The sequence below is a fragment of the Pygocentrus nattereri genome, chromosome 1 (genome assembly GCF_015220715.1).
Source record: "Pygocentrus nattereri isolate fPygNat1 chromosome 1, fPygNat1.pri, whole genome shotgun sequence".
NCBI classification, from domain to species: domain Eukaryota; kingdom Metazoa; phylum Chordata; class Actinopteri; order Characiformes; family Serrasalmidae; genus Pygocentrus; species Pygocentrus nattereri.
Genome location: NC_051211.1, coordinates 23,649,302 through 23,670,693, shown reverse-complemented (window position 1 = coordinate 23,670,693; position 21,392 = coordinate 23,649,302). Strand labels below are relative to the sequence as shown.

General features: G+C 42.0%; 1 protein-coding gene across 1 annotated transcript; it reads left to right on the top strand.

Moving 5' to 3' along the window:
• The first annotated feature begins 286 nt into the window (after positions 1–286).
• Positions 287–21,187, top strand: efna1a (ephrin-A1a). The gene is made up of 5 exons (XM_017715336.2): positions 287–572; positions 16,112–16,407; positions 17,961–18,026; positions 18,135–18,224; positions 18,632–21,187. The coding sequence occupies exons 1-5, from the start codon at positions 475–477 to the stop codon at positions 18,751–18,753; spliced, it is 672 nt and encodes a 223-aa protein (XP_017570825.1). The 5' UTR covers positions 287–474; the 3' UTR covers positions 18,754–21,187.
• The last annotated feature ends 205 nt before the right edge of the window (positions 21,188–21,392 follow it).

Genomic DNA, 21,392 nt, shown 5'->3' with positions numbered 1-21,392 from the left:
AGAAACATGTGGACGAGAGGGCTTTTACAGCGCTGAGCGTTATTTTTTTCGGTCAATACCGCAGCTGCTTAAAAGCTGCACATTTGTGAAATAAGTCTAGCCTTCGTTAATCGTCTCTTAGCCCCTCTTACTGTCCATACGCGACTGAACTGTAGAGGGCGACAAAGCTCTCTGAGGCGCGGGGCGTTCAACGCCAGCTCTGATTGGCTGCGTGGGCCGCGGGGGCGTGGCCTTATACAGCCTTTCAACAAAACTATCTCGCGCCGCGCGACTTCATTCACAAGCAGAGCTGCTAAGTAACGATTTTCTGCGGGACTGCTGATATTAACGCGAATGAAAACGTCGTTGTAGTTGCAGATAGGCTAACCGAAAACTGCTGGCACAGCTGGACGGGAAGTGGCTGACACTTTGTACTTCGTTTTTTACTCTTACTTTCTTTCTTTTTCGTCGAGTTTGGCTGACGGAGTCTCCGGCATGGACTCGCTGTGGCTTCCCTGCGTCGTAGTGAGCGCCTGCGTTTGGCTGTCCTCAGCCGAGAGACACAGCGTTTTCTGGAATAGCTCAAATCCAAAGTAAGTTACAGTTATTTTGTCTTTTTTCTTTTCCAAGCAAATTTTCGCATGTTCTGTGGTGTGTGTGCGCGCTTTTGTAGGCTGCAGCAGGACTTTGACACCACACGTAGTGTAGCGTTACTGCAGTTCAGTCTCGTCAGGGAGATGCTGTACTGTCCTAGTACTGCAGTTCAGCCTAGCTTTCATTGACAGTGACACGAGATGCACATAATCCCTGAACGACAAAGCTTTTTATTCATTTGGCAGTAAAATTCTTCCAAATGGCCTGTAATGAGTTGCCCATTGAGAGAATACGCTGGTAAGCATACTGCAGCCTATTTGAATGTCCACCGGTACTTGGTGTTTGGCTCTTGACACTTGGGTGTTAATAAAAAGTATTGGGAGCATGCTTCTGTCTTGAGATTGTATCTAGTGTCCACTTACATTTGCATTAAATATAGAAATCTGTCATAGGTAAATAAAGTCTGTTGAAAGCCTTCTTCTATTGGCTGCCAGTTAGGTCTGAGTGAACTGTTTGTCTCAGTCCATGTAGAACACATGAGAACTTCACCACCCCCATCTCAGACCACAATGAGTGTCTGGTCCCAATCCAAGTCTTGGAGTAACCATGCTTTGCAGAGTTGAATGTTTTTTCCTGTTTCAGCACACCCACTTCAGCTCCCGAAGGCCTTATTTATTAGCTGATTACGGTGGTACAGGTGGTAAGCCCTGACCAGAGCTCTGAAAGCCTGACCTGGCCTGCTCTGTCCACAGCAGTTTGCTTGCATTAATATCTCAAGTATAGTGTAGATAAAGTGGTAGCTTATCATCAGCCCAGTAGGTTTCCGGAGTATTATGACTCAAAGGATATATCAGACGTTGATAAGTGTAACCTTCTGCTGGGTTTACCCAATAGGCATGGTGCTTAGTTTATTCTGCTGCTTTCTGTTTGACTTGAGATGTTTTGGTGCAACCTGGTGTAACTTTTTGGTCACATTATTGCAGAAGAGTGATGTTCTCAGTGTTGAAACAAAAAAAACTGTATAAAGTGTTTGAATCTGTACTTTTTCTTTTCACATATGAATTTTATAGTGTTCTTATCCTATGCTTCAATAAACAAGATGTAGCAAGCATCTGTCTTCTCCTAGATCACTGGTTTTCTCTCGACATCGGCTCTAAAGTCCCACCATCCCGCACAGTTTAGCTTATTCCTTGCGTAAACACAGCAGATCCATCTCATGAATGGCTGGATAATGAGTTGATGAGCTGGATCAGGTGTGTTCAGACTGAAGGTTCCCAGGACTGGAGTCGAGAGGCTCTGTTAGAAGATAAGGTGATTAAGAAGGTATCCGCTGCTGAGATCCAGGGTTAGAGTAATCTGACCCTTATGCTGTGGGCACATGCAGAGCCGGAGGGGGGGGGGGACTCAGCTTTATGGGATTGGAGGAATTGGAGCCGGCAGTGGGAATGAATCGCAGGCAAAGAGACGTGACAGAAAGTTATGAATGAGGATAGAAAACTGGAGACCCAAAAGAACGTATGACGGAGCGCATGGGTGCGCGCTCTCGCTTCCACTCTCATAACCCCTCTCAGAATCCATTCTTCATAGTAAGGCGCATGCCACAAAATGGAAGTGCATTACTTTGTCCTGAAAGATGTAACGGTTACGTAAGAAGCCAAATGACGGCGATCGCACCCGCAGGGGAAAGTGGAATATCGAGCTTGCTGAGTTTTTATCACGGTGGCTGAGTCTTTCTACTTTCTGTCTGTGTGGTTTAATCCTGCTTTCACAGAAAAAGGAGGTACAGAGGAAAATACTTTTTCTGTTAAGTCTTCAATCCTGTTGTCTTGGCATCTGTTACACCCTGACTCTGTATTTGCTTTTGCTTAGTGTTATTTCTCTCTTGTCGTTCTCTCATTTCGTTGCATAATTAGTGAAACTGAACAGCTAAAGTAGTAGGGCTGAAAATGTCAGATTGTGATTTTTTTTTTTTTTTTTTGGCCTCACCAATATTGCAGTTGTGATTTAAATGCGAGCACTGTCTATAAATGTAGCATTAGGGCCAAGACCAGGACATCCATTTCTTAGGAGTTGAATGCTGTGTATGGTGTGCCAAACCGCTAATTTTCTAGAGTTCTGTTATTAGATCAAATTTCCCCAATTAAAATTTTGACAACATTAATTAATTTAAAATATAATTAAAATTGAACCTCCTGCAATTTGAAAACTGCACTCATTAAAATAGCAACATTTAGATAAAAACGATTAACCATCCAGCTCTTAAGTAGTGATCAAGAATCGTTTTCAGGCAGTCACTCAGCTCGGTTTGACTGCAGAGTATGTGTATCAGTGTATATGTGGGTGCCTCAGTCGTGTATTGTTTGAGAAAGAGAGAGGACTGAAGGGTTGTGTGTGCATGCATGCCTTGGGGCAGGTTGACTCCAAGGTCGTCGGTGGCTGGGAGCGGAGCATGGCTCTGTTTCAGCATGAGCCGTGATGCTGTTATTTGACAGCCTGTGTGTGTGTGTGGTTGTTTCTGGTTTCAGAGAGTAAACTCTGTGGATGTGTTGCTGCGTGCTCATGTTGTGCCTGCCTCTGCATGCTGTACTGCTCAGTCTGTTAAAGTCAGCACTGAATCACTGAGCACTGAACACTGCTGCTTCTGTCCTGAGCAGGAGGAAACTGATCAACCAGAGAAGTGTGTGTGTGTGTGTGTGTGTGTGTGTGTGTGTGTGTGTGTGTGTGTGTGTGTGTGTGTGCGTGCGTGCGTGTGTGCGTGTGCGCTGTTCCATTGCTCGGTTCTGATTCACAGAGTAAATCAGACACACATTAACCTGACTTCCTCTGGAACACTACAAACACACAGATCATTCACCCCAGTTTCTCTCTCTCTCTCTCTTTTTCGCTCGCTCAGTCCCATTTATATTGATGCCAATTAATATTGAAATTGACACTAATCCCAAGCGCACTGCAGCCCTGTTGTTTTTTTTTCACTTTTTTTACTTTTACCTTTTTCTTTCTTTTTACACTTGTTCTCCTTTGTACACTTTTTTTTCTCTAGTTAGTTTTGCCTTAATTACTCCTCTCTCTCTCTCTCTCTCTCTCTCTCTCTCTCTCTCTCTCTCTCTCCCTCCCTTTTATTCTACGTGTCTCTCCCTCTCCACATCTTACATACTTATGTCATTTGTCTCATGTTCACCCTTCCTTCTCCTGTTCTCTCTCTCGCTCTCTCTCTCGCTCTCGAAATTACAGTAAACTTAAAACTCAAGTGAATCCCCAGAGCTCTGTGACTCTTTCTTTTTTTTTCTTTCTTCTTATTTTTATTATTTATTAATTTTTTTGCATTTTTTGTTTCTCTAATTTTACTGCTCTTCTTCATTTTCATGACTTTATTTCTTTCTGTCCTATATTCTTTCTTTCTCCCTCTACCTGTCTCTCCTTCTCTTCCACACCTCTCTCTCACTCCTGGCTGTTGGCCCACCGTACTGCTTGCCTCACTGGCACGAAGTTCACCCTGCTCCTCCTTTTCTTTCTTTAACTCTTTCCCCTCATCGTTCTGCCTCTCGTCTCTTTCTGTGTTTTCGCCCTATTTTGTTGCTATCTCGGCCTTAGTAAAGACTCTCTAGACGGACTAATCTGTCTCTAAAGACGTTTTGCTGTGGCGGTTTAGTCAGGACGTCCCATTCGCTGCTCCATTTCTCACACATTGGCTGCTTTCTTTCTTTTTTTTTTCTTTTTATTGAGGCACTGGGCTGTTTTTTGGTAAGTGCTGTTTTTTGTTGCGTGTTCCACCCCAAATTAGCTGAGCTGCCAGTGCAGGTCTGCTGGTGAACAAAGCCGGGGTTAGTGTGACCATCATAGACCAGAGTTCATCACACAGATGAAGTACTGTTCATGCTGCCTGTCACCGTGTGTGTGTGGCTGGGATGGAGACTATAACCCTGTTGATAAAGTACCGATTCGCTTTTGTTCACTCGTCATCGTCCCATTTAACTCACCCTGTCACAGTGTGCGAGTGAGTGATGAAGTGCCATTCACTCTGTGCAGCATGTCACTCTCTCTGTGGCTCTCCGGTGGTCTCTGAATGGGGCCGCTCGGCCCTTTCCTCTCTTCCCCTGCTCTTCCCCGCTTCATTCTTCTCTCACTCACATTTCTCTCTCTCACTGGTTCACCATTTCACTCTTTTTTTGGATACTCATCTCCACCTTACATTCCCCCCTCTCCTCTTTTCATTCCTTTATGTGCCCCCTTCTTTCCTTTTACCCTCTTTAGAAAGAAAGGAGTGTGTAGGATTTCTCTCTCTCTCTCTCTCTCTCTCTCTCTCTCTCTCTCTCTCTCTCTCTCTCTCTCTCTCTCTCTCTCTCTCTCTCTCTCTGCCACAATCTTTTATTACTCTTGGCAGCCGTAACCATTACTCAGTATGCACTCACTACCGCTCCCTCCTTTCCTACCTCTCTTTTTCTCTCCATCTATCAGTCACTGTTCAGTTAAATAGCACTTTATTGTTACATTAATATATGTATGTGATAATGTATGCACATACATAAAAACTTCCAATTGCAATCACCATACATGAGAGAAAAGAGAGAAGGTAGTTGAGCCAACACAAGTTTGGAGTCTAAATTTCCATTCTTTAGTTTAGACCTGGAACTACAAGGCTAACATTGCTAACAAGCTCTAGAACTCAGTACAGCTCAGTAAGTCATAGTGTTTCCTAAACCACAGTGATGAGTATGCGCAATTTAATGAAGACTGCAAGCCCGCAAGTGGTTTCTTGTGGGTTGAAAGAAGTTTTGGCAATGTATTTTTACAGAAATTATTTGGGCTATTTGGGTGACTATTGATTTGCTGCTGTGTTCTAATCTGACAAAGCAAAGTTTGGACACCAGACATGTCTCAACTGATCAGGTACATCTATGCAAGTGAAAAATTGTGTACGTTTAGGTACGTTTAGAGTTTTTGCCGAACCATTCCTTTAAGAAAGGCTTAGAAGTTTTTTGTGGTTGGTTGGTGTGTTGTGTTTTTATTTATTTATTAAAAGCAAGTTCATATCTTTCCTCACTATTTGCCCTTTAGGTTGTGGCCTCTCCTCTCCTATTTCAGTTGTGGCCTACTTCTCTTCTACTTCCAGGATACTAAAACCCAGGGCAGTTTTTTTTCTCTATTCTGTAAAGAACATTTACAGAGATGCTGCAGATTTTTTGGTAGAATATGTTTCCGACTGAATCATGTTTGACTCTTTGTACCTTGAGTTGGGAAATTTGATGACATGGTATCATTATTGTGATGCATTACATCGTGATTTGCTTTGTAAGTATGTCCTAGGTATCATCAGCACTTCTAGAACACTGAAAAACTGTATGTGAAATAGAACGGATTTAAATCTGTTACAGAGAGCCTGTGAATAACAACAACCAGAAACTAGGTGTCTGTTTTGCTGGTGCATTCTGAGTATTCTCCAACTTGTTCAGTAACCCCTGAACTAAACGTTGTGATGCATATTCTGTATCGTGAAATAGCTTCAGGTATTGTGATATTATTTTTTTGCCCTGTCACCCACTGTTACCTCCACCACCATCCTTCTCTCTTCTCTAATTAGCCACACAGCACCTTTTGTTCTAGTTCCCCCGCCTCGGCCTGTAGCATGTAATTTGGTGTTTTAATCTGAAGTCTGGTGAATCATGTCGAGGCCTCTGACTCCTGCCAGATCTGCCTCAGCTTCTACACACGCTCACCCCCACACTGCTCTGTCTTGATTGTTCTGATATACTCTTTATATAACACAATCTCCATTATCGACTGCTGTGTATAGTGTGTAATAATGATATTAATGATAGTGTGTTATGTAAGATATGATGAATTGTAAATATAACCCCCCCCCTCCCCATACTGAGATTGTAGGATGTCAGATAAAAAAAAAAAAATCAGGGCTAAGGGGTGTGAGAGAGAGAGAGAGAGAGAGAGAGAATGAAAGAGAGTGTGTGTTTGTCCCCCTGAGTGTGAGTTTCCTGGCCAGCTTTTTTCCCGGGAAAAACGGCACATCCTGTACGTGCAGTAAACAATACCTTTCTCACACTCGCGCACGCACAAAGTCTGATTCTTACACAAGCCCGTCTCGTTCACACACACTATTGCACCAATAAATCTGCAGTTATTTAGACGTGTTGATAGGCTGTAGGCATGATTTGAGTTAAATTTTTTCCCACATTGAGTTCCATTTACTATGTAAGTCACTAAAGAGCAGGGATGTAACAGTACGGTGTATCAGATTGAATCATATCAGTGTATCACAACTAGCATGTTAGCTTGTGGTTAATATATTAGCTAGAGCTATATTGAGGATTTAGTTTGAAAATATGGTACTTGAAAAATGTTGACAGCACTAGTGAACTAAAAAATGTAAAAAATGAATATAATGCAAAATACTTTTTCAGGGCCTGCTTATTTTTGCGCCATTGAAAATAAAAATGCATGGAATCAAGACACATTTGATTGTATCAAATTCTGAATTGTGAATCATTACAACCCTACCTATAGACTTAACACCACTTCTTCAGCACTCCTCTCGACATACACACTCACGTGTACATACATTGCACCAGTTTTAGTTTGAACACTCTTGTGCAACACTTTTGGACACTTTTTTAGTTTGGTCTATTGTATTATTGTGAGAGAGAGAGACAGAGAGGGAATTGGGGGAGATTGAGAAAGAGAGCTACTGAGAGGGCATATCTGACTGTTTTATTGTATGCAAATTTTTTGCAGGACATGAATTGTGCGTGTGTTAGCCACAGCTAGACTGGACTCTGTTTGTGGTAAACGTGGCCCCAGTGTGTGGTTTTGGCTCGCATGTCCACGTTGTTTGTCCTTCTCCTGAATGTTCAGGATTGGAGGCGATAGGCTGTTCCCACGAGACAACGCACACACGCCACTCTGGCACCAGGCCACCAGCTTTGACCAGATTGGCAGTGCCCCCTACAGGCCAGACGAAGCCCAGACCCACAAATCATTCAGCCCAAGTTCACACAAGGTTCCTTCTTTTCCGCTGAACTTGATCTGCACATAATTGGAACTGCTTTAAGAGTCAATAAAGTGGTAAATACAATTAAATGGCTGCAAAACAGCAATAAACAATAATAAATTACAATGACAGGGAAAAGTGTCACTCTCTCTGCATCTCTCACTCTCTTTCCTCACTGCTGCTCTAATTTATTTCATTGTATTTGATTTTAATTTCAATAGGGGAGCACAAAGGGCTCTGGCAGGTCGAGCAAAGACAATCAATATTCTTGATTGCTTTTGTGCTGTGAATTTGCTCATGGTAACAGATACGACCTACTGACCCCTATCAGGGACACAGTGATCAGATGAGTGGTTTCTGGCTTTAGGGTATATCTGCAGTATATAAGCGGTCCATGTTCTAAATACAGTACTAAATAAATAATATTTTTATTGTTTTGCACAGTTTGTCAGCAACCAGTCACTGGATGACTTTGTGACTAGGAACTATACTGAGCAGATGCTGTTTGGTTATTGGATTGTTCTCAACATAGTGGAGTTTTGGTGTGTGTGGTGCAGATATAAGTGTTGCTGTGGTTTTTATACTAAGCTGTTAAGTTGAAAGTAAGCCCTCCATCCAAAAATATCCAGTGAAAAGTGGCTTTGTGGTCAGAACCTGACCGCTCATGAAGGGTTGGAAGATGACTAGTACAAATTGTACATCAACAGATGAGCTACAGTCTATATAAACCAGTTAGGTGAACCTTCAGTGTTTTAAATGTTTTTCAAATTAAGTGGTCTATGAATGTGTTTGATATGATGAACGACCATGAAAATATAAAGAACAGCAGTGCAAAACAGGCTGTATGGCAGTGGACAGACACATAAAGTGGGTCAGTAGGACTTTGCTTGTTAGCTTATGGTGGTAATGTGATCAGTAGCAGTAGAGCTGGTGTTTTTCTTTTTACTTTCATGCTCATGTGTAGCAAGTTAATGTTAACCCTGATACTGTGATAACAGAGTTAAGGGAGCAAAACACAGCCTAAAAAACATTACAGCCTCAACTTCCTTCTATATTGTAATATACAAAGGTTCACAGGTTACGAAAGCCCTTGTTATTCCCACCTGTGGAAGCTGGGGCATGTTCACGGTTCGATACCAGAAGAATGCAAACATCCCTATCACTGCATTTAATCAATAGAGGAAAGACTTCAGCCATTCTTTCACTCAGAGGAGAGAAGGGGTTAAACCAGCAAGGGGGAAAGAGAGAATCTGACAACTTTTAAGGAATGATGTGGAGAGACAATAGAGGAGGTGACAGACGGAGGAAAACAAAAAGATTGATGAGGAAAAGTGTATCAAGAGGGATGAAGAAAGCTGGCTGGCAATATTATCTTTAAAGGGCGTGACTGCCGGAATGGGTCTCTGTGGCAACAGTGCAGGAGGCAGGTCGCTGACCAACATGCCTGACATTCCAGTGAGCTGTATTGTGATTGGTTGGAGTGCCTAGAAGAGGAGGGGTCAAACAGAGTGATGAGAGACAGACAGAGATCGATGGACAGATGAAGAGATGAAAGAGTGGGTCTTGGTCCATTTTGGCGTATCAAAGCACCACTCTCTTGCCTTTCTTTTCTTTCTCTCTTTCTCTCCTCCTCTATTTTTGTCTCACTTGTCCACACTCCCATACACATGTGCAGTACTTGAGAACACTTCAAAAGCAGGACAGTTTGGCTCAAGTGCTTTTCGATTTTTTTTTATTGATGCAGAGCTGAGAGCGGTTCTGGGCAAAGCTTTGCTTTCATTCCTCTTCTTTAATCTCGCCACTAAAGCATCTACCTCTCCGCCTCTCCTTTCTTTCTCTCATTTGTCCCAAGCTCTCACTGGAACTCTCATTATTAAAGCTTGGCCCAGTGGAGGGGGCCCCCCAAGTCTGTCTCTCTCTCTCTCTCTCTCTCTCTCTCTCTCTCTCTCTCTCTCTCTCTCTCTCTCTCTCTCTCTCTCTCTCTCTCTCTCTCTCTCTCTCTCTCTCTGTGTGTGTGTATGTTAAGCAGGGTTTGCAGAGTATGAATAGGGCTGTGTGGCCTCTCACCAGCTCCAGCTCCATAATCCAGCCGCTCTGAGCACCCGATTATCCAGCCCAACGGCATTCTGAACCAGTCACCCGGAAGACCAACACTCACTATTAGAGGCGGCTACAAAAGTACAGAGGAGGAAAATGTGTCCCAGGGTTTCAGGGTTAATTGAATTCTGAAAGCGCTGGATGGATGGAGAGAAAGTATGAAACAAAGGAGTGGAGAGAGTGTCATCAACAGATGTGAGAAAACAGGGGAGAGAAAGAGAGAAAAGATGAACTTACAGATATACAGAGGGTGGATTCCAGTATTTTTTATCAGCTAATGCTGGCTGGCAGTGAAAGTTACTTATAGGTGAGTCAGATGGTGAAAGTGATTGAAAGGGTCCAAAGCTTAACCGTAAAACAGGTGAATCAGGAATGAATGACTGCTGACACATTTTTGAGTTTGGTACTCAGCCTCGTGTGTGTGTGTGTGTGTGTGTGTGTGTGTGTGTGTGTGTGTGTGTGTGTGTGTGTGTGTGTGTGTGTGTGTGTGCGCGCGTGCGAGTGTGCGTAAGTTACTCTCTGTGTTGCTGACTCAGAGCATTTCCTCAACCTTTTACCCCTCAGCAGGCCATCCCTTCCCCCAGAGCCCCCACATTCCAGAGAGAGAGACAGAGAGAAAAAAGGAGGGTGGATGAACAGAGAAGGTGTAATGGTGAGGAGAAAGAAACGCAACTCTGGCCCAAAGATTAAAAGAAGAGAGATTAGCAGCACAGCAACCATGGATTCCAGTAAAAATTCCAACTTGATGAAACAGCTAAACAACAACATTTCAGTCATATCATTTACCGTACGCTCAAAAGCACACACCCATTCCTTCCCAAATTTCTCCCATACTTCTACTAATCAATCTCAGGTTGCAGAGAGGCTCTCGTTTGCTCTGTTTTACCACTTAATAGTGGATTGAGTTGAAGAAGAAAGTAAGTACAAGAGCAGAGATGGAAAGAAGTGAATGAGTTTAGCTGTTTTATCTAATGTTGTCATTAAGTGTTGTTAGAAATCCACACTTCTCTTCATTTTTTTAAAAAAAGGCCAAGTAATAACGGACTAAATAGATCAGAAACAAAACATGCATAGAATCCAGAATATGTCCTGTAACAAAGGAGTCAGTCTTAAAACACAGATGAATCTGCTAACTAATCACAGCCAGTCCGCTGACCAGGTTAACTGTACTGATATCTTTTTAAACGACTGGTGGTTGCAGCTTCTGTTTTAACCTGCTGCTCTTTAAGCTTTTCTCTTTTAAGCCCTTTTCTACAAAAGGGAGAACACAAAACAGTGACAGTTAATGAGCATTGGTGGGTGTCAACCACTTTCTGAGATTAGTGGTGCATGTGAGAGAGAGTAAAGGGAGGAGAGGCATTAAAAGACAGAGAGTGAAAGGCTTCACTGTATGAATAAAGCCATTGATGAAGAAAACTGTAAGAGTCTAAAAGACACTGGGCAGCCCCAAGAAGAGCCACTGACCCCTTGCCTAGGGATCAACCCCCATCCCCCTCTCCCTGCTCTGCCCCTCTTTCTCCGCCTCAACCCCCTCTGACTCCTAGCCCCCAGGGGCCAGGGTGGAGCAGCATAATTGCCCCCCTCTGGGGCTGCTTTAATACCCTTCTTTGTGTTTTAATTGCCCCCCCTCCGACCCTCTTTTGATGAACACATTGGGGCCATACCGCAAACAGCTTTTAATCAGGACCTCTAACAGTGTGTGTGCATTCTGGGGTTTTAAAAAACCAAAGCAAGACTTTAACTCAAAAAGTTACTAAGTTTCAACTTTTCAGATGTAGTAAGTAGGTTCAGGTGTGCTTGCTAGCCCTGTTTTACCACTTAACGTTTCATCAGTGATTCATTCAGAGACTTTGGAGACATCAGCTTTAACTCATTAAAAGTGGGAATGTCCATGTTGATCATGGAAATTGACAGTGTGTGTCAGCTTGTGGAATTGGAGATTTCTACATGATACTTTTTTTTTTGTGAACAGCAATTATGTATGTGTGTGAGTCTGTGTGAGTCTGTGTGAGTCTGTGTGAGTCTGTGTGAGTCTGTGTGAGTCTGTGTGTGTGTGTGTGTGTGTGTGTGTGTGTGTGTGTGTGTGTGAGTGTGTGTGTTTGCTGTTTTACCTCTGCATTAAAGGGATAAGTGACCATTCCTATGTAGCCATATACCCCCCCAACTTCTGCTCAGTGGTCCTTCTATCCTTCTAAAGCCTTTCTTAGGTTGCCTTCTCAGCCCCTTTCTTCATGTCGTGTGTGTTTGTGTTGTCTGCAGTGAGGCGAAGCAGTCGGCCAATTAAAAGGGCAGTGTGTGTTGGTATGGCTGTGTGTTTGTGTTTGGAGGGCATTTAGTGAAGCCTGCAGACAGATCGTCTGTCCAGGCGGTCCGTAATCAAGCACCAACGCAGAGCAGACGCACACAACACACACTTTGATCGTTAGTCCAACATGTGGAGCTCGTCTCACACACACGCACACACTGGGGAAAATAAAGCCAAAGTGCTACTGCCTACATTTATCAGCTTCACATGGGAGCAGCTGAAATTCTCCTGAGCCTTTTTGTCTGTCTGTGTGTGTCTGTGTGTGTTACTATGTTGTTATATAGTACTTTGGGGGGGGTAATTAAATGTGTCCCAAAGTCTGAAAATCAGAGTGTAACATTACAAGTTGTCATTACTTAAATTTATATTTTCTGCAGTAAAGAAAACTTTTGTGTTTCAATGAAAAATGTTGTGATTTTGTGTGTGTACAAACGTTCAAAGCTGTGTTTGCTCGTCATGTACTGGCATGTTCTCAAAATTAGTCTATATATTGTCACTACTGAAATGGTTGATTAAGCTTCAGTAATGATATGTTTATTTTGTTAGTCACAAAATGGAAGCTTCAGTCATTTGTTTTAATAAAATAAACCTAGTTATGTCGTAGAGGCTGTCCACAGCAAGATACTGGTTTAAAGTCTGAAATGTATTTTCAACTCAATCAGTTTGGTAGAATAATCTCTTAAAAATACCAAAATTATTTAACCTCTATAAATAAAACAGTCATTGGTTAAAGGTTCATCTATGTACTGCAGACATCTGAAGTGTCAGTCTTGCTGAGGCTGATATTGTGGTACTAGTTGACAATGTATTAGTTTATTATTCAAGGCTCCGAGTAAAATACTGCGCTGATCCACAATTGTGCACAGTGTGCGGCCGAAAGGAAAAGCCTGATCCACATCAATGAGAGACTAACTGGAGGGGCCCAGCTGGCAGCTACTGCTGGGCCTGATGATGGATGGATGGATGAATGAGTATTGTACAGAGCTACTACCAGATGAAAGGGAAAGTTTTAAGGGGCTGTCCAGTTTGAAAGCAGGGGTGTAGAAATTGTTAAAACAGTGCCTTGACTGTATAGGTGGCTTATTTTGTTTAATATGTTTAATAAAGTTGTTACTTTACAACGTGACTTTGATGAATCTGCAGTTATTATGTAGCAATTTTTATTATGATGCGGGTTTTAAATCTCCTTCTGCTCCCTTACGGTAAGAAACTAAATGAAATGATTCCTAGTTTCTTTTTCTTCTAAGTACTTCTAAGTATTTTGAAATCTTTGAAAGGCTATGCAGGAATTGCTATTGTTGTAAGTTAAGTATGTTTTCTTGGGCTTTTTATAAAGAATTATTAGTAAAATAATCAGTAAATTGCTTGATTTCTCATCTAATCACTAGTGATGGGTCTAGTTCACATTAGTTAACTGTGCAACTATAAAAGACTGGTGGTTAAAGAGGTATAGCAGGTGAACATCGGTAGAAAAACAGCTTGATCAAATACAAGGAAACAGTCGGGCCATTTGCTACACTGAGCAAACACCGCATCACTATTGGAAAGCTGCCGAGAAATGATAAAGCGGAGAGGTCACTGAGGGCTACGTTAATGATCGTCTGCAGTGTAGTATTCCTCACTTGTCTAAAAGACTCTGTTGTTAAAGTGCTAAAGTATTTGGTCTACAGCTGCAGTGATTCTTGCTTGGAGCTTTAATCACAGACGCACAAACTTGCATTCTTTCTCTCTCTGGCAGGCAGGTTTGTGTCAGTAGGGCAGGCAAAAGGAGAGATAGCAGTGAACAAGTAGAGAGAAGCTGAAGGAGGAGTGAAACATGGGAGAAGAGCGGCAGACAGTCAGACTGTCTCCGCTCCCTCCCTCTGTGGATGTCAAATGAAAGGGGGAGTGTGTGTGTGTGTGTGTGTGTGTGTGTGTGTGTGTGTGTGTGTGTGTGTGTGTATAATGAGAGAGGGGAGTGTGTCAAAGTTTGCAGACAGAACACAGATTTATTTCCCCGTTTTGCGCATGCCATTCCTAGGACAAGCATGTTTTTCCTTTCATTTCAATTAGGGGTAGCAAATATGGCAATATGGTATTATTATTTTAATAAATTACTTTTCTAAATGTGTGTAAGAGATGCTTTTCTGAGTATATCTTGGGTATCATCAGAACGTCTAGAGCACGAAACAACTACGTGCATCATAAAGAGCACCGATTTAGACCAACTGGCTAAACACAAAGCACATAAACAACAACTCCTGTGATGTCCTCACGTCATGCAGCACGCTTTCTCTCGTAGAACATGAATCGAATCAAATCACATTTATTTGTAGGCTTTTTACAACTGATATTGTCGCAAAGCAGCTTCACAGAATTAAAGTAAAGACAAAATTTTAACATGAATGTAAATACCCCCAGGACAGCAAGCCAGAGGCGGCAGTGGCAAGGAAAAACTCCCTCAGAGCTGAGGAAGAAACCTTGGGAGGAACCAAGGCTCACAAGGGGGGGACCCATCCTCCTCTGGTCAAACTACCTACAAGTGATTATACTACTAATATTAATAGCAGTAGTATTAGTAATGACAAATGGTTCTCTGTCTTATTGCTTGGAGATATTTGCTCAATACAGTCAACCATTGTAATTGTGCTATTGTCTTCTTATATCGTGATGCTGCATTTTCACCATATCGCCCATTCTCACATTCAATTATACATTCTCCTCAATAACTCACACTTGTGTGTGTTTTATGGGGGGCAGGTCCCAGTGGCCGAAGATGCAGACATCAATAGTCAATCACCCTGCATGGGATCTTGACAGCATTCTAATATCTTGAAGCAAACACCCAGTTCTCCTTTGGGGTGTAAGATCAATAATAACACATTTAAACGCACACACACACACTCAAAGTTTCCTTTGTCCTGACCCCGCTGCCCGACCCCGCATTGTAATCCTTCGATCAACAGTTCAATGTCAGCGATGAATATTCATACACTCTCTTCTGCTCTCCGTATATTCATACATACACCACATCAATCTTTCTCTTTTTAAAGCACTGGACTTTCCTACCCCGCCTCACCATTGTTCCCCCTCTCTGGCCCTTGCTGATTTCCCACTGCTCCTTGAGCTCACATTACCAATCGATGGTGGGCGATTGCAGTCGTGATTGCGCTGCACTCAGCATTCAGGCTAGATGACAGACAGCAGTCGTGATGCGATGGCTGTGGCTGTGCTTTCAGACAGTACTTTCAGTGACCTGTAATTTCTTTCACTGTCTTACTCATTCCACCTGTCAGAAACACATTTTGACCATTGTCATTACATTATTAGGCGCCTTTAAAATTGTAGCGTTTCATTTTCTCTTCTCTGTAGTCTCTCGCTTTAGTGTACATGATTTATTGTTTCAGATGGAAATTGTACGTTGTGTTTTGTTACAGTTCTTTCACTGTAGAGTAATGATCTAAGTGTACTTTTGTTCTGTTGAATGGTATGAGTGATGCAATGCTCTGATCTACTGGATTATTATCGGAACTGATACGAACTTGTTAGACCACAGTTACTCAGGAACTTTGTGGTAAATGCAGATAGCTCATGCTTAACAGTTGATGAGCCTGTTAGGAGTACTATATGGAGATCAGATATCCTACATCAAAATAATATAGGTACATCATGAGAAATATTTGATCCACCATAAGCCCCAAATGCTAACACCTTATTAAATAGATTGACTTTCAAGCAGATGCATTTGTTACTGTTTCTTGGTAGTGACACTTAATGAAACGTAGTCCTAAAAAGGTATTTGTTGTATGACTTTCTGCACAGCAGCTCATTACCTTGTGCTATATGTTTATGGACTACGAAACGAGTGCCTTAGATATGAATTCACATACCAAGATCAGTATCAGGAGAGTACTTGAATCAGTGCATCTCACATGTTTATGTGTACATACCTTTTATTCCATTCTGCTCACAACTCAATCCTTGGGAAACTCCAGCCTAATGTTTGTCTTCTGTTCCAGCTTCATACATACATGACTCAGGTGTGGAGGCCAGTTTCCTTAATCAGGAGGTGGGAGCTGGAACAGAACAAAAATGAGCACTGGATTTCTATTTGATATCACTGTGTTTTAACCTGACCTGTCTCTCTCCTTTTGCAGGTTCCAGTGGAACGATTATGCTGTGGAGGTGCACCTGAATGATTATCTGGACATTGTGTGTCCACACTACCCACTAGGTGAAGTGCTGTCGCAAGATGCAGAGCGTTATGTGCTGTACATGGTAGAGCGCGAGGATTACGAGGCCTGCCGCCCACAGTCCTATGACCAGATGCGCTGGGAGTGTGGCCACCCCTTTGCTCCACATGCGCCTGAGAAATTCTCAGAGAAGTTCCAGCGATTCACACCTTTCACCCTGGGCAAAGAGTTCCGCCAGGGAGAGAGCTACTACTACATCTGTAAGTGTAGCATTATGTATGTTGAAACCTATAGTGAAAATGCATCCAGTGTACACTGTATGTCCAAAAGTAAGAACCTCTAATTAGTAAATTCACCTACTTTTAAGGTGCACCCATTTCTGAAACTGGTGTTCAGTTGTGTGCTTGGCTTGTACAATCTCCTCAGAAAAGCATTAGGCCCCCAGCTCTGGGCTGTGGAGCAGTGAAACTGCTGGAGTGATGGAGCTCCATCTTTGAGAGTGGCTCTTCTCAAAAGAGTGCTGGCTGTTACTGCAGCAAAGGGACAATTAAAAGCTTTGCGTTTGGAAGAAACGTTGAATGAGGCAATGTAACGTATTGCACATCTAATATATGCTGGATGTTTTTGCCGTCATAAGAAAACTTCATATAACCGTAATGATAACCTCACAGAAAAAGGAAATAAATGTTTTTAGGGCCTAACATCTGTTCATTTGTAAGAATGTATTCATTTCTACTGGTCCATTTGTCATAGAATGTTCACACATTGTATAGGGGAGCTGATTTGGTATTAAAAAAAGTGCTGCAAGGATCTTTTAAGACAGCAATATGTTAGAGATTGCCTCAGATGTCAAACTGGGTCATTGAAATTAACAGACTGTGGGGAAATAAATTTATTAACCTACAACATTTATTTTAGATATATCTAAAATGTATATCTGTATAGCTAAAACAGATAAGCCACACAAACATTATATGAATAATTGCTAAACATGATACTGAAATACTGTAAATAGGTCAAAAGCACAGCAGTTATTTTAACCTCATTTTTAAGTGGAACACTGTGTTAAAGACTTGTCTTCTGTGTTTGTGAGCATATGACCGAGTAATGCAATCCACACCCTTGACACTCTAGTTATAGATTTATGGTACCACAAGGTGCTAGGAGGAATAGTGAGTGCATGAGTCAACTTTAAGCGCCATTTCAGCACGTCAGTAATGAATAGGTCCCCTGCGTTTCATGCAAGTCCACACTCTTGGGCTCTAAAACTGGCAATGAAACCACTACGTGGCTTTTTGGCTGCTCTGTGTGCCACACATGCTAAGTTAGGGCAGTTGTAAAAACGGGGCTTGGACTTTTGCATGAAAGTGGAGTGGAATGTGAGAGTAGCTTTAAGGCTCAGCTTTCAGTTCCTGTTTTCTCCCTGTAACATAAATGGATAGTTTGGTATAGTGGAAATAAATTTGGCTTATACATTTTTGGATGATTGGTAGAACTATGAAAAGTATCACTGATGCCAAGCTGGCCTTTTAAGGTGTGCTATAGGGCCCTTTGTGAAGGAGGCTCAGGAGAAAATGAGGATTAGGCCATACAGGTTTGTAATAGATGGTATGACAGGCAGTTCATAGGTCCAGATGGCCAAGTCTTGAGCCTCTGGCTAGCTCAAGAAACCAGATTATCTACTATGCCATGACTAAGGCCTTTAGTTTAGCCTCTAATTAATAATTAATTAATTGTCTCCACCTCCTCTCCTCTTTCATCCTCCATTCAATATTATCTTCTTTTTTTTTTTCTTTTTTGATGCCTTCAACAGCTAAACCACTGCACCACCATGGACAGGAGTGTCTGAGGCTGAGGGTGGACGTGGTCGCTAATGATGGTGAGTATCTCCACCCTGTTGACCCAGTGGTTAAAAAGCAGATTTATGATCTGTGGCATTGCAGTGTCTAGGCTTTATGTTCATTTGTTCTATTTCTCTTCTGTTCAGGATCCCAAGAGGCTAGGGTTGGACCAGGTAAAGGAACCAAGACTGGAAGTGGAGGAGGAGCTCATACTACCTCCAACAGGTTACCAGCAGGTGCGCATTCATTCTTGCATTCTACTCAGGGAGCCTACGTAGCTCTAAAGACTTTTAAGAAAGTTCCATGAAACCTTATTGGCATGACTAAGGCTGACTGGAGTATTAATAAAAAGAATTCCTCCATTTTGGTGCATTGAGGCAGCGAGCTAACTCCCCAGAGGCGAATCCAGTCTCCCAATACCATGCTGTTTCTCTTTTACGTATTTATAGCCAGCCAAGAACAATATATATCGTATATAGTGCTAAGACAATTGATTGTCACCTCAAGCAATGTTTGCTGATTTTTATAGAAATTTTGTTAGAAAGTTTAAACTAGTGTAATCTGTCTGGATCACAACTGCTACTAAAAGTTTTTCATGCTTTTAAGCAAGTAAGTGCTAAGATCTCTTCCCTCTCCCTCACAGATGATCCAGTAGTCCTGCCTGAGGTCCAGAAAAGTGTGCGAACAAACTCAGCAGTCACAACAGCGTCCTTGACCATTCTCACAACACTGCTGCCTGTATTATTATTGCTGGTCTTGCAGTAAGAACCTTAAAAGGACTGCACATCCCAACAGACTTGTCTCTAAGACTACAACGACGGTGGCCTGTGTCGACCAAAAACACACAGGAGGAGTTCTCAAAGCCCAGTGCTGGCCACTGGAGAAAGGAAAACGGAAGCACTCCAAAGCTATTCAGCCTAATCTGAGAAGGTTTACTGGATCTAAGAGGGCTTTTTTAACCCTCTTACCTTTCTACAATCCTGGGGGGAAGGTTTTTTTTTTGTTGTTTTTGTCTGGAAGGATGCTTTTCGTGAAGGAAAAAAAAAAAACTTTCTCAGACATTACCCAAGTGTAACTTTTGGATGAACTCATATCTTTGTGCTCAGTTCTTGGAGGAGCAGTGAGCTGAGGAACAGCAGAGGTGTTCTGGAGTTTGATCCAAACAGAGACAACTTTTGTGTAGTAGATACTAGGTCGATGATCTCATGAGCCAAAGACCACTGAGCTTCTCGCTAAAGTGTACAATGATCAAACCTTTTGTTATTGTCTATTGTGTTATTCCAGTGGGATTTTTCATGTAGCAACAGAGAAGCAGGGTCTGTTTTTTCTGTTTTTGTAATATTTTCAGATCAACTGGACTGGAGTGTTGATTACAGGCACTAAATCAATTGCCACCTGACACACTGCAGACACACACAATCTAGCACACTCCACTCACCGATTCATCCCGTCTCACTTTTGTACATGTTTTGTTCAAAACGTTAATAAGTTATGAAGTGTATTGTGTAACAAGTTGCTGTATATAATGAACAAAAGATGAAAAATGTTTACTGTGTGAAACAGAAGGAGGAAGAAAGGAGTGAATGAGTAATGAGTAAGAATGCATTCTCCTGAGCGAGTGAACGAGCGTGTGTATGTGCGAGAAGGAGAGAAAGAGGGAAAAGGAAGAATTCATGTTAATCAGCCAAACAGACACACTATTCCCAGATTGTACATTAGGAAGGAACAGCGGTCGTTATTCTTGCAGGGCCAGGCGTAATCTGATAAAGAGAACGTATGGGGACGACTTGAGAAATTTTGGGCTAAATGTAGGTGGGAATGTAGGCTTATTAGGATGGGGACAAACTGAGTGTGAAATTTTGAAACCATTCCAACATTTCATAAAGGCGGAGCATCAAAGCAAAGAACGATGGTGTGCAAGTTGAGCATAGCCAGCTTGTTTTGCTTGTGTACTCCAGAGTAGGGACTAGAGGAGTTTGGGGTGGTTTTTAGAGCGTACTTGAGCCTAAAATATTAATCCAAAATGTCCAAAAACAGTCCAGCGCAGCCCAACACACAATCGCATTTTGAGTTGAACAAGAAACCGACCCAAACTGGCCCATCATCACCCAAAAATCTGTTTCTAATGATAATCCTGGTTAAATTACATTGTAGTGACAACAGCAGCCGTCTATGAATTCATTCATCAAGCTGTGCTTTTGAGCTTGCCATAAAGCGCAGTTCTCACATTGTGCTGTTTATAGGTCTCACTTGTTTACTCCTAAAACTCTTTACATACAACATCTTGTGTATAACATATAACACAGTTTCTTTACAAACGAAACATCCTTTTAGCTACATAGTAGCTTTCTGAAGTGATTCACTGTTTATTCCTCATTTTTCTCAAAAGTCTGGCTCGCTCAATTCTATCAGCAACGAAAGTGGCTGACTCCAGCACACCAGATTAAAAACAGTTGTGAAGTAATGTAAGTAGGAAAGAAGAAATCAGTAAGCAGTACAGTTAAAGCTGGGGGTGAGATGCAGGCCCAAACATGAAATTTGACCCAACCTGAGCCCAACATATTTTCAGAAAATGATATGAGCAGTCGGGACCCAATGGATTTGGACAAACATACTCATAGTTGTAGTGGCGAAATCGCAATCCAGCCCCGAAAGTTATCAAGCTGTCCGCAGGCATGTTTGCTCATTCCGAGATCACGTCTGGCCCTGTGAGGCTGGTGGTAGGCTGGCCTGCCAAGTTTGGCTAACATTTAAAGTGAACCAAAACATACTTCTTCTGTCTTTGAACAGTTTTAATAGAACCAAACTACTAACTTGCAGTCTACACATGTATTTGCATAGCATAAACATGCCAATAGACAAACAATTCAAGTACAACACTTAGATAAATAAGTACATATACACAAATCACACACACACCCACTGCTCTACTACAAAACAAAACCACTACACACTCAAACTGACAACACAGCATCCAGTGTAGCTGTTGTAGCAAAGTTCTGAACGATTGTTTGTACGACTGACCGCAGGTGTACATGACTAACAGTGAGTTGTTCCCATCGTTTTTTTCCTCAGATCTTACCTGTATTTTGTACGTATTATGTAAAGTGTATATTATGTATATATAGAGGATTATATAAGAAAAGAGAAATGTTTGATAAAAAAAAAAAGTTAATGTGAAATTCTTATGTGAAAAAAAAATAAAAGGTATTTTACAGCCTTTGTCTGGTGTGGTTTTTAGCTTGCTGCATGTAGTGATGCCTGACCCTTCACACACACATGCTCGTGCATACACACACACACGCAGACCAGAGCTCCCACCTCATGTTCACACATTAAGATGCTATCAGTTCTCGCTCGTAACAATGAAAACATAAGGAATTCTCACGCTTGAGGGAGAGCAG